Genomic DNA, 13,947 nt, shown 5'->3' on the forward strand with positions numbered 1-13,947 from the left:
CATAATTTTGGATAATATTTTAATATTGTACTATTTAATAAGACAAACAATTTTCAAATTTTGATTCCCACGTAATCGCTTAATTCACCAAATGGTCCAAATAAGCGTGATTGCTGTAATTGAACAAACTGTCCATTTAAACGGGATTCTTTTAATTGAACAACATTGTAATTAATCGAAAAGTACTGTATATAAAAATAAATAAATATATAGAGGACTTTTCAATTGTTTTCAAATTATTTCTTAATAATTATTTCTCTATTTACTTACATGTGGCATCACTAGTTCAGTCTGACTAATGTGAAGAAACGCTCGTTCAATTACCATAGTAGCCACGGTAACAAATGTGCTTGTTATTTTATCAATACGCAAAAGGTCAAGAAGCAAGATAAGTTGCTAAAAAATCTGAAAATTTGTAACATGAGTAAGTTAGAAGATCTTTTAGCAAAGAAAAAAGCGGTGGTTCCTGTACTCGATCTAAGTAAGAATATCGTTCAGACAAAGGAAGAGTTTAAGCGTCTAATGGAAAAAGTGCCCGATTATAAAATGCGCCCAATCAAAGTACGTGCAGACGAAATAAAGATTAAGGAGAGAGATTTCTCATTTAAGATTTCAAAGAAAGAGGTGCGAAAACTATTAAAGCATAACGGCGAGCGGGAACCGATTTATATATACGGAGATCCTATACCGTCAGAAATGAAGGACGTACCTATAATGGACTTATGCTCAGTTCCAATTGATTGGAAGATGCTTACCACGTTACGGCCAAAGTCTAAGCAAGAGGAAGAGTACTTTAGTCGAATGACTGAGATGGCCAAGATGCAATTGAAGACCGAAATGCGCGACCGTAGGGAGTTCATGCTTAATAATTGCATAAAAAAGAATAAAAATAAGTCTGGGATTGTAGAAACTAAGTTGGCTGTGTGTGTTGAATGCGGGCAAGAAATGTGCTGTGGTATGTCAATATAGTCATTTATTAATTATTGATACAATGTGATTATGTATGGAATATAATAATTATCTTCCAGGAAAATCCTGCATGGATTTCAATTATGATCTATATGTACGTATAGAACCAAAAATTCCAAAGCCCAAACAGCCCGTAAATAACATAAACAAAGGAAAAATATCGGGACGGAAGCCTTTCACCAAGAATGGAATAAAGAACAAATCAAACAAGAAAAAATCGGCCACTTCTGCTATGCCAATGGCTTAATACTTTTCATTAAATAAATGAAACAAACTGTATTCTAAAATCTAAAACATTACAAAAAAACATTTACGAGTAAACCAATTTTATATTCCATTTGATTTGAAACAATGCCATAAAGGTGTATGGTGCTCATCTAAAACAGTAGTAACTATTCAAAGCCCTAGATATCGTATATGAGGTCCCCAATGCCTATTGCGTTCGTTGATTACCGACCAATCATTTGATAGCGGAAATGTGTGAAATCGATTCACTAATTACACCAGGTCGCATATACTATATATATTTTTCGTTATTCTACTGAACTTTATGGAGAATATCTGGCGAATTTGTGAGTTATCTTAACGCAATTAAGAGGGCATCTGTTGCTAATAATATTGTTTCCTGGTACAAATAATTGATAATTACTTCCACAAGCCTTATTATATACTTAAATAAAGGTTTTGAAACTTCCGCTCGACTTTATACTGAATATATCGATATTGATCGTTAGATATTTTAGTTAAAAAACTAAACCAGTTCGATGTCTATCCCACCCCGAACGTGTTGTGGTCGATCGCAACGTTGCGAGGTAGGCAGTCTGTTTTCTCTCCACTGCGGAACGACAATTCTCATCGTACCAACTGACTTTTTGTCGTTGCCAAAAACCAATTGTTTCGGCTGCAGCTGTATGCAATGAGTTTGAGATGCCGTTCCACAGCTCCCTTATATCGAGATGCTGATGAGTGCTCTCAGAGAGCAGGAATGGAAGTCGAGTAGAAAATCGATCGGCTGTCAGTTGTGATTGCAGCTTTTCCTTCGAATCTTCCTTGTGTTTCTTGCCGGGCGTTCTTTGCTGCACAGAGGCTAGTGCGTATCTTTGCTGCTACTAGATAATGGTCCGAGTCAATATTTGGTCCTCGGAGCGTGCGCACATCTAAAACACAGGAGATATGTCTTCCGTCTATCACAACGTGATCGATTTGATTGCGCGTGTTTCGATCAGGGGACAGCCACGTTCCTTGATGAATTTTCATGTGTTGGAATCTGGTACTACAGACAACCATATTTCGGACCCCAGCGAAGTCGATCAGCCTCAGACCGTTTGGCGATGTTTCGTCATGGAGGCTGAATTTTCCGACAGTTGTGCCAAAGACACCTTCTTTACCCACCCTGGCGTTAAAATCGCCAAGCACGATTTTGACATCGTGACAGGGGCAGCGCTCATAGGTGCGTTCTAGGCGCTCATAGAAAGTATATTTGGTCACATCGTCCTTCTCTTCCGTTGGGGCGTGGGAACAAATCAGCGATATGTTGAAGAACCTCACTTTGATGCGAATTGTGGCAAGACGTTCATCCACCGGGGTGAATGCCAGGACTCTGCGACCGAGTCTCTCTGCCACCGCGAATCCAACACCAAATTTTTTTAATAATAAACCCAAACGATTACCCTCCTCCCGCTCAACCGACGCGTGGGGCGCAGTCCGCATACGAGCGAAATTTGCCGAGTCTAGAAAGGCAAGAGATTTTTAAGCGTCCGGTTCTCAAACTGCTCAGCAACAGAAAGAAACATTTCGACAGCTGAGATTTAAAAATTTATAAAAACAAAAAGTTAAAAATTTCTGAATATTACCTATTAATACCTAAGACAGACATATGGTTTCCATACTATAATAGGTACTACAATAAAAGCTCTAGAAACCATGAACCAGCATAGTGACACACATGTATTGTACTATAAATAAATAAATTCAAGCAAAATGTAATTATGAATAACAGGCAGGAAAATTGATTATAACTTCAAGCAATCTTAAAATATTATTATCCAATATAATTATTACATATTACAAATTATTACATACATATTACATATTTTTCACAGTTTTTTTGATGCTAAATATTGAGTCAGATGGATCAAATGTGCTGCAATGAGAATTAAAATCCTGACATATTCGGCGGAATGGTTCGTTTAACTTAAAATTTATTCTAGAAGGTTTGTTTCGTCGAAAAAAGACCTTTTTTCATGAATTTTTTTAGAAAAAATTATTGCTGTAGGTTTATTTTACTGGAGGTATCGTTATTCAACCTGCTGTAACTTCGTTAGTTTTTCTCCGAATCACCTAAAAGTTGTAACACAATATTCTTTAGATGTTGATGGTTCAGAAAAAACAAAAAAAAATGGAAAAGAAGTTGTCAAACCTTACCCACACCCCAACCCCCCCCCCCCCCCCCCTTAAAAGATAGGTTGAAAAGCTTAGTTAAGGGCAGATAGATATATTTTGCACAATTTTTAAGAAAGCTTAAGGGAATCATATCAGGGCCATATTTAAACGAATTTTTTCAACGTAACTAAATAATTTAAGCCATCTGTTTCAGAAATAATTGGTGTATTAATTACAGTACTCGGACATAACACTTGATGATATGGCACATTCATAGGGGAGTTTGAACAGTAATTGGATTTGAAGAATTCTACAAACATATTAGAAATAATGTAATTGTCACATGACATTGTTGATTTATATTTCATCGCGGATGGAAAATTAGATATCATACGTTTGGAGTTAACGAAACCAGAGAACAATTTCGGATTACGAATAATATTATTTTTTACTTTGATTATGTAGTTTTTATAACATTTTTTTTAAGTTCCGCAAACTGTCGACGCAATTTAGAATATTTTAAAGAGTCAACAAGAGCTTCAGTTTTTTTATAAAGTTTAAAAGCTCGAGCTTTTTTATTTTTTAATTTACATAGCTCATTCGAATACCTAAAATTTGAACTTTTTCTTTTCGTAATAAAACATTTCGGAACAAATCTTTCAAAAATATTTAAAATTCTTTCATTAAAATGTGATATATTTAATTCAATATTACCACTGTAATCAGGCCAAGTCAATTTAGAAAGTTCACAATTAATCTTCTTGAAGTTAGCTTTCGCAAAGTTGAACCGAGAACAAAGGTCCTGTTTATTGTAAACACGTAATTCGTCCATGATTTCGATATTAATTTCCAAGGCAGACCGGACCACAGAAACTGTTGAAGTATTATCAACATAGACCAAATCTAAGAATTTACCATACTTGTTCGGAATTAAGTTAATTTGGTTAAGACCCATCTCAGACATTTCTTCCAAAAACTCAGTGCAAACAGGGGTAATGCAATCGACAACAGATTTCCAAGATACACACGGTAAATTGAAATCGCCATTTATTTATTAAAGAAGCATGCTGCATATATACAGATAAGTCCGATTGAGGCGGTATTTAAGATAAAGTTAAGTAAATAGAACATTTACTAATACAAATTAATGTCCGCATGAGGAACTTCTACTTCTTCAGATGGAATAGAAGAATGCACAGCAAATAGCATCTTTCATTTTTAAAGTTAAATTTTCTGTCATCAATATCGTTCGTTTTTAATTTCGACGAGATGTAAAACTTTATATCTTCGATTGTAGTATCCGAAGCAAGTCTCGAAACGAAAATTGATTGATTGATTTGCGCCCCTTTATATGGCCGTTGGAGTAGATGTCACAAGGACCCACCTTCGTCCGTCCTTGTCCCGTCCATCGCACTTCTTGGATGGCGGTGATGTCAGCCTTTAGTTGTATGAGGACATCAAGCAGCTGGGCAGAGGCACCTTCCCAATTAAGGGTCCGGACATTCCAGGTGCCCTTAAATCGTGATCCTTAAAACGTTTGCAGGGGTCGTCATCAAAAGTTGGGTTTCTCATCCGAGGCTTTGTTCGGTCTTTCATTTGGGAGGTTTTTTTAAGTGGTGGGTCCCAAACCCTACGCACAACCGCAGAAGCGGGCTTCACCTTCTCACTTTAGCTCGCCTTCAAACGGATGCATGTTGGCTACCCAGAGGATACTTGGTCTAAAACCGAAAGTCGTGAGCTGCTTGAGTCATATGCAAAAGAATCGTTCCTGGCCACTCCCAAGTGAATGGCAATCAGAAACTTTCCTCACTTGCGTGAACTTCTACATATGACCCCATTCCCCAACAACAGAATCGCTTCATAAGTTTTCAAGAAATTGTGTCCACTGACTTCAAAATTCGAGTTTTGACATAAATCCGTTTAAAGTTTTACATTCTTGAAATTTTAATCATATCGATTTCATACTTTTGGATAATATATTAATATTGAACTATAAACTGTATCAATGTATCAGTATTTTTCCAACAAATAATCATTTTTAAAAATTTATAAAAAATATCGTTTTTTATTCCTTTTCAATAATCGGAATTTTATATCAATCATCGATATAACAAAATTTTAAATATCGCTAACAAATATCGTTTTGTATTAAAAAAAATAATATAGATATTCAACAAGCCTCTTACTTTTCAAGTTGTTAGTCATACATACATACATACATATGTGTATTGAGTATCATATCCTCTATATGGTTTGATTGTATTCATCAGAAAACTTGCTATTGTACGGAAAGAATATATTGCTTATATAGTCGAATTAACCTAGTATTACTTACATTGTAGGGCGACATACATCTTGTTATTGGACTTGAACCTTCTTTTGCAGTGCGTCCCGTCTACAAAGAGGCTCACATCGCTTAGGGTATTTTTTAAGTTGTGGGTAAAACTTTGATGGAATAGCCTCTTAATAGTGGAAACCTGTTAAGAAATGAAAAAGGATGAAGAACTGTTGGGCTATTTATTATAATTTAAACTAGCAGAAGAGAGCGTCAGCTGATCGCATGCGAGCTGCTAATTTCTGATGGTGGAATTTTCGCTAGCTGATTTTATTATAAAAGTTAATTCAATTTTTACTGTCATTTGTTTAATTGTGTTTAAAAGATCTTGACTAACAATTTATTCAATATTATATTGATTAACTTTTAAGAAATTTTAAATTTTAAGTAATTGCCAAAAACAGCACTCGGGTGTTTATCTGCTAATTTCTGCTAGTTTTCCGTTTTTTACATTCGCTAGCTGTGAGAGTAACTTGTCATTTTCCTCTCCTAAAAAGCCAGCAGCTGCAGCAGTTAATATACACAACTTATGTTTCCGTCATCACTTCGAAGTTTTTTAATTGGTGCGTGAGCAGAGCAGTTGTCAATAAGCAAAGGCGCTTTCGGTGGCAAAAAGTTGTCTTGAGAAAAACTTATGTTTCCGTCATCACTTCGAAGCTTTTTAATTGGTGCGTGAGCAGAGCAGTTGTCAATAAGCAAAGGCGCTTTCGGTGGCAAAAAGTTGTCTTGAGAAAAACCCATGTTCTGAGAAAGTCCAGCTTTAGCAATCTTAGGCGTGTTTCATTTTACCACCGCAAGTTAATAGCTAAATCATGGACAAATAAAACGAATTTAGCTTATTTCACTTAAAAATGAATTGTGTTGGCGATGCGGGCGCGAACTCTCAGCGATATGCAATTTATTAAAAAAAAAACGGTTGAATTTATAAATCAAATTTCTCTCTTGTTTACCGCTTTTCTATAATATTCTGACATTTTAAGTAATCTACAATCATTATTAGATCCGGGTTGGTCAAAATAAATATGGATAACGTTTTTATTTCCCTTTTTGCACATAGAATCAAAAAGGGATTTCTCGCTATTGCCAACTACTTTTTTTTTTGGAAAAAACCACCAATTGTGAATGAAAAAAGTGATGATAGCTATGATAGCTTATGACAAGCCAACATAATTATGTTGACTAATAGCCTCGACAGATGAGCAAAATTAATGCGCCTTAAGAAATGCATATGCGTATTAAAATTTTATGGTGACATATGGCAAATTTTGTGCATTTGGACAGCTGATTGAGAAATCTGCCTATTAATTAAACAAAGTAAACAAATGTAAAATGTTTAAAGTGGATAAATGCGCGAGTTAAAGCAAATCAATTATTAATTAATTAATTGTGATTACAAAAGCAGGTAAATTTTGGATATTGTTAAAATTAATAGAAATGTAAATGTAAAAAATTAAAAAAAAAAAATGTGGAGTATAAATTCTCATAAATTCGTTTTTTTTTTTGTGATCGCAATAGCTACATATATAAAATCACAGTGATTTAAAAATAGCAATCACTGAAATCACAGTGATTTAAAAATTGAAATATCGCTCATCACTAGCTAAAATGTCCTCTAAAGCATACGCAATAGTGCTGGACAATTTTCTTAGGTGGAGAAATACTTAAATATGCTCAAAAATATTTTTGTATCCCTTTGTTTCGAGCTGCGTCTACTCTTTACGTGTTATTTGATAAATTAAAATGTATTTCAAAGTAAAAACAACAAACATCTATGTATTGTCATTTTTGTCTAAAATTTGTCCTTTGAGTCGTTTTTACGATTGTGAATAGTATACATATGTAAAACAAAATTTGGCAGCACTCAGCAAGCGGTGATAGCACTTTTAATGAGGTATCTGCATACTCTCCTGTACGAATTCTAATAGATAACTTTGTTGTTGCTTACACATGTAAATTTTTTGACAGACGAGCAGCGCCCAAAGATAGCAAGCATAGAAGTGACCAATCGATGACAGCTAATGTTTGGTTCTAATAATTGGAAGATTCGAAATTCTGAGAGTTCTAATTTGTGAGCGTCTACTGTAATTCCTTCACACTTCGCTGTGTAAAATTAGCATCGAATCTTTAAAACTTTCATGTGATGGTCCATATTATGAACCACTGTGAACCCGAAATATTAAACTGTCTTTTACAGCATTCTAAAGCTACCGATTCTAAGCCAATGCGAATTGAACCGGTTTTTAATTTCACACCAATTTATTAACACGTACATATATAAAACTGTACTGCGTTCGCAACCTTTGCCGAAAGATGGCGCCATAAGCAACACTATTTTTTGGTAAACCGGTTTAACTTCACTACCGCTGCAGAGATGACGCTGTACCATTATCCCAATAGTTCACCACCTCTAAAAACAACGAAGTGGTGAAGAGAAAATCAATACGTCACAGGGTGTTCTAAGGTAATCTGTTCAGTCAATTCTTACCACAATAATTAAATTTATTGAGATAAACACGAATCAATTTAAATTCATCCGTTATTTGTAACACCTAAAACAGTCAGGACAAGCGAACACTTACTTGTAAGCTATTGCTTGAATAAAAACAAAATATTTCGAAGAAATTTAATATGCATGTTCCTTGACACCCTGAGGTTGTTTATATTACTAATTGGTGAAACCGATGAAGCGAAAATTTAGCGGCAAATACACTTGTATGTACTACATGTCAACTATGGCGTTGCATAGTCTGCACACCAAATTCTAAAGCAGAAACTACATAGTTTTCTATGTAGCTCGCGAATGCGAATGCGAACGTCTGATAGTTGAGTTGAATATACATGTTCTTATGAGATGAGCTACAAAGCTTTCCCATGTTTTCACAACAAACGCTCCGAAATTCGAACTCGGATTCGAAGACGCACAGAAGTGGAAAATTTTCAACTTTCGTGTGCTAACACAGCAACCTTCACATTCTTAAGAACTGCAACCAACATTACGTTACTTACTATCTTGTGTGTTTTAATTATTTAAGCTCGTTTTCTTCGATATAAATATAAGTATTTTGTGAAATATATTATTTCTTAATTTATTAATAATATGTTTATCAAATATTTAAAGTAATTTTTAAAGATAAGTGAAGATGAAGTTTTAATAAACAAGGTAGGCACTTTAAATTTTCCTTCCCTTGCTTAATTCGAGGTTTTCTATGTACACTGCTTATAAAAATCACTAAAAATTTATAATCGCCGTCCATATTATTTAGTTCGTTTTCAAACCCGCAAATAAAATTTGAGTCTGTGTATCACCTTGTACTGCGCATTCAAAAGCGCATTTATCGAGTTGCTCGATATATACGCAGTCAAGTCAGCTTTAAGCTGAAACCACATAGCTCGCGTATGCGAATGCGAAAGCGTAAAAGTGCGCTTGACTGCGTATGTTTCGAGCAGCTCCATAAAAGCGCTTTTGAATGCGTTGATAGCTGTCCACAAGGTGATACACAGGCTCAATTTTTATTTGCGAGTTTGAAAACGAACTAAATAACATGGACAAGGATTTTCAATTTTAGTGATTTTTATTAGAGGTGTTCATAGAATACCTTGAGTTAAACAACGGAAGGAAAATTTAAACTGCCTACCTTGTATATTAAAACTTTATCACCCGTTATCTTTAAACATAATTTTAAATATTTGATAAACATATTATTAATAAATATTATATTTGTCAAAATACTTATATTGTATCGACGAAAACGAGCTTAAATAATTAAATTACACAAGATTGTAAGTAACATAATGTTTGTTGCTATTCTTAAGAATATGAAGGTTGCTGTGTTAGCGCATGAAAGTTTAAAATTTTCAACTTCTGTGCGTCTTCGAATCCGAGTTCGAATTTCGGAGCGTTTGTTGCGAAAACATGGGAAAGCTTTGTAGCTCATCTCATAAGAACATGTGTATTCAACTCAACTGTCAAACGTTCGCATTCGCATTCGCGAGCTGTAGTTTCTGCTTAAGTCTGCATACAAGTATGAACAAAATTGAAATGTTTCAATTTTTATGCTCGTCGCTGCGACGAGCAACGACGTTCTCTGGTGTGGTATGCAGACGATCTCATTCTTGCTTAATCTTTGCAGTAGAAGGTTGTGTGCGGTACACGATATTTCGAAAATTTATGAAGCGATTTTATTCAAATTTTACACACTTATTTGCAATAACATTATCTAGTTAATGATCTAAGGATTATATAGTATATATTTTTTTACAACTATTTTTTGAGCCAATATTTGCCGAAAATTTTATTTTTTTTTTTGTTAAAAATCTGTCAAAAATTGAAATTTTAATAGAAATTTTTTCATCGGTCTTTAACTAGATTTATTCATTTACTGTCGAAATATTTTTGGTTTATTGTTTTTAATGTCCACGGCAAGAGCCTTTTTGGACACATCATCGGAGATGAAGTACCAACGGCTGAGTTTTCGGCTGTTTAAAAATTTAAACAAAACAATCCTTAATGGCATATGAAACACCTACATGAGAGAACTCAGTAAAAATCTTTATAAAATCGTCCTCACCAAAAGCGTTGCTTTCGTTTTTTTGCTTTTCATTTTGAGCGCATCCCGAATTACAAGCAGTCACTTCAAATATTGCAACAAAGTAATGTACTTTCATATGTATGTATGTATGAACAACTTGTCGCATAAGTGTATAGAGAACTGACTTGCGACCCGATATGCATACAAGTCTAAACCTTGAAGGTCTCTTCATTTCTTGAGTATTATAATTAAGCATTGTCTAGTATTCAAAAATCAACAGAACGGAACGGAATTACATAAACTATAGCTTACTTTTTTTGGAGTCTTGATAATTTTTTTCCAGATTCATTCATCATACACATATGAATTGTACAATATGCCTACTCTAATAAATTTTTATTGTTCATTTGTCACTACCCTTTCTCGAGAATGTCTACTCAAGGTAAACGAGAAATTGATATTTTACAAATGGCTACAGTTTTATTAGAAAAAACTTACACATTGTAAATACTTCATATAACGTTTAATACTCTAGTACCGGTACGAAAAATACTGGTTTGAAACTAGAACTACATGACTGATATGGTAAGACATATAATTAAATATGATATTCCAAATATAATTTTTAATCTAAAAAGAAATTTAATCCTTTTTTAATGTTTGAAAATTCGTATATAACATAGATTTATGGGGCTAGAATATTGACTTGATTTGGCATTGCGGCATACTATAAAAAGAAACGCACTTTCGTTGAATTTCTTTAGAATATCTACTGACATTTTCAGTACAAAATTAGCCACAAGCACCGAAGTCCACAAGCACAATACATGGGGCCTTGAAAAGGCCAAAAAGAAATATATATACAAAGCTAGTTATCAATCCCATTCTGATAAGCTTGAGTCCGTTCAAAAACAATTTTTACTTTTTGCTTTAGGCCACATATGTACATTGGGATTCAAGATTGAATCTTCCCCCGTATACTAGTCCTTTAAAACTTATAAATCTTCCCACGCTCACTAGTCGCAATGCTAGGTATAATATTCCTAGTAAAACTTTTAAATTGTTTAGTTAGTCGTTCTTTCCTTTTGTCTGATATTAAGTTTAATGTCCCATTGCGTTCACCTAGGCAGTTTTGACCATTAGTTCTAAAATCTTCTAGAACAAATTTTGAGTTAAACGAACCATTCCGCCGAATATGTCAGGATTTTAATTCTCATTCCAGCACATTTGATCCATCTCACTCAATATTTAATATCAAAAAAACTATTTTTTCTTCTCTTAATATAATATTCAGAAATTTTTAACTTTTTGTTTTTATACATTTTTAAATCTCAGCTGTTGAAATATTTCTTTCTGTAGCTGAGCAGTTTGAGAACTGGACGCATAAAAATCTCTTGCCTTTCTAGACTCGGCAAATTCCGCTCGTATGCGGACTGCGCCCCAAGCGTCGGTTGGGCGGGAGGAGGGTAATCGTTTGGGTTTATATATAAATATCCCATCTCTAGTGTGATCATCTGTACCTAATTTTTCTCTATAGCAGTATTTATGGCTTAGTTCTACCAAGTTATGGGTTTTCGGTTATCGCCATTTTGTAGTAGTAGTCAGGATTCAAGAAGCACGTGTACCAACGGACGGTCTAACGGACATCCGGATTTCAACTCTACTCGAAACCCTGATCACTTTGGTAAATATATATATCTATATCTAACTCGTTTAGTTTTATGTGTTATAAAAGATCGTAATGTGAACAAAATTATTATACTGTCTGCGCATACAGTGTTGCGAGATTATAAAAAGAACAATTTTCAGTTTCTCAAATCAGGTGTAGAATTTGATTCATGAAAAAAGCCGATAACGGACCTTCTCCCCTTTAGACGAAACTGGGCGTAAAAATGAAAGCATATGAGTGAGTGGCTAGTTAAAACACATACGTATACGTACATATATAAATTTGTATATATATACCTACATATATGCACATAGGTAGAGTATGTGGCAAAATATGGAATATCAGACGAAAACGGTTTAGAGGGCAGCTGCAACTCAATACGCGGTTGCGATACGAAAAAGCCAGAGAAACCACATATTCAGATGTCCCCCAATCTCGGTCGCTTTCAAAAGTAATATTTGATATTAAATAAAGTACAAACTAATGCAAGTATGTAGGTTTATAAATGTATATGCATGAGTACGTAAGCTGAAAATGCGTTTCTAACAGTTGTGTGACTTCCTTTGTATTTGTAGACTTACCTTCCTAAATTATATATATATAGAACTTAATCGCTTTACCCTACTACCCTGTAGGAAATTCTTTCAATTATTCATATTAACATGCAAATATTAATTTAACAAACGACTCAATAACGGTTTAAAATGTGAATTCAGTTCTTAAATATAATTTTTTCTTGTGTGTGTTTATTAAATACTATGTATGTACATGTAATTGTGGATGAAATTGTGGAGTGCAGTGTGATAAAGAGCCATTAAGTAAACCAATTTATTAATATACATTGGGTATTAAAGTAAAAGTTTACGTAAGTTGCCAGTGGTTTTCAATCGAGTTAAAAATTTGTCACGACAATTGAATTCAAGTTTTTATATTTCGCGCTTCAACCGTTTTTCATTTAGGGTAACTTAAACGATGATATGTACTCACCAATATCGATGTACGCTTGTTGTAGGTGATACTTGTATATTTTGTGGCAATCTGCTATTGAAGTGCAACTTAATGTTTATGAATTAATATATCGAGCACTTGGCATAGTATTGTCAGTATTAATCCGACACTTTATCAGAGCCGTGAGTCTGAGAACGATTCTAACCAAATATTTTGCCGCCTTGTTGCAGATGTGCGTTTGTATACCATATAGATAAAAATCCTTGAAAATCAGTTATATTTCGATTGTGATTCGGTGTGACTTTGAATTTATGCTTTCATTATGGTTGGGATTTTTTAGATCAGCAGTTACATATAGGAAGTTTATGCTATGTTTATACAAACATTCTACTGGCCTACTAAGTCCCAACATAGTTACAGCAAATTCCACATACATATGTAAATATAAACACTTAAGTTTTAATTGAGATGATTTGAGAAAAATTTTGCGAGGTTTTTCTGGAATTTTCTTGCGGCATCAGCGTTACAATTCAGTCCTAATGCCCTTGGAAATTTCAAATAATGGCACGACATAAGGCAAAATATATGCTATATAAAGCATAAATATTTCAAATAAATTAGTAATCGGCGAATGCCACGGAGAAATCGCGAGGTGAATGTAAGCTTGCAAAGCAATTTTTAGAGTTCAATTGTTGTTGCTGTTTTTCAGTTTTAGGCAAACAGAGGAGAACTAACATATAACTCACTGCTCGCTGTGCCATGATATGGTGCTTCTAGCGAACAAGTGAACAAATGCAAATCGGAGAAGTTGGATTTACATACATACATACATGTGTGTGTGTGTATAAAAGTAAATGTGTAAACTAAACTCTTAACATAAATCTTAACATTGATCAGCTGCAGAGGTGTGCTTTGCTACAAGAATATGCAAATATTGGTCAACCAGAACTAATTCCAAATAAAAGACGATGAAGAAATGGAAATGTAATAAATTTAAATCACTTTAATACACAATCATGAAATCAGGTGAAAGTGAGTTAGTTTTGTTATTAAAACTATAAAAGACAATGCTGCGTTAATTAAGAAGCATTAAATTGTTAAAATACCTCGGCAGC

General features: G+C 34.1%; 1 protein-coding gene across 1 annotated transcript; it reads left to right on the forward strand.

The window, feature by feature from the left end:
- Positions 1 to 256: 256 nt before the first annotated feature.
- Positions 257 to 1,294, forward strand: LOC105218926 (uncharacterized). Its single transcript, XM_011194797.3, has 2 exons — positions 257 to 955; positions 1,029 to 1,294. The coding sequence occupies exons 1-2, from the start codon at positions 421 to 423 to the stop codon at positions 1,214 to 1,216; spliced, it is 723 nt and encodes a 240-aa protein (XP_011193099.1). The 5' UTR covers positions 257 to 420; the 3' UTR covers positions 1,217 to 1,294.
- Positions 1,295 to 13,947: the final 12,653 nt, after the last annotated feature.

The sequence above is a fragment of the Zeugodacus cucurbitae genome, chromosome 4 (genome assembly GCF_028554725.1).
Source record: "Zeugodacus cucurbitae isolate PBARC_wt_2022May chromosome 4, idZeuCucr1.2, whole genome shotgun sequence".
Classification (NCBI taxonomy): Eukaryota; Metazoa; Arthropoda; class Insecta; order Diptera; family Tephritidae; genus Zeugodacus; species Zeugodacus cucurbitae.

Coding starts and splice junctions, on each gene's coding strand:
- LOC105218926 (XM_011194797.3), top strand. CDS start 421: ATGAGTAAGTTAGAAGATCTTTTAGCAAAGAAAAAAGCGGTGGTTCCT. Junction 956..1,028: donor CGGGCAAGAAATGTGCTGTG/GTATGTCAATAT, acceptor ATTATCTTCCAG/GAAAATCCTGCATGGATTTC.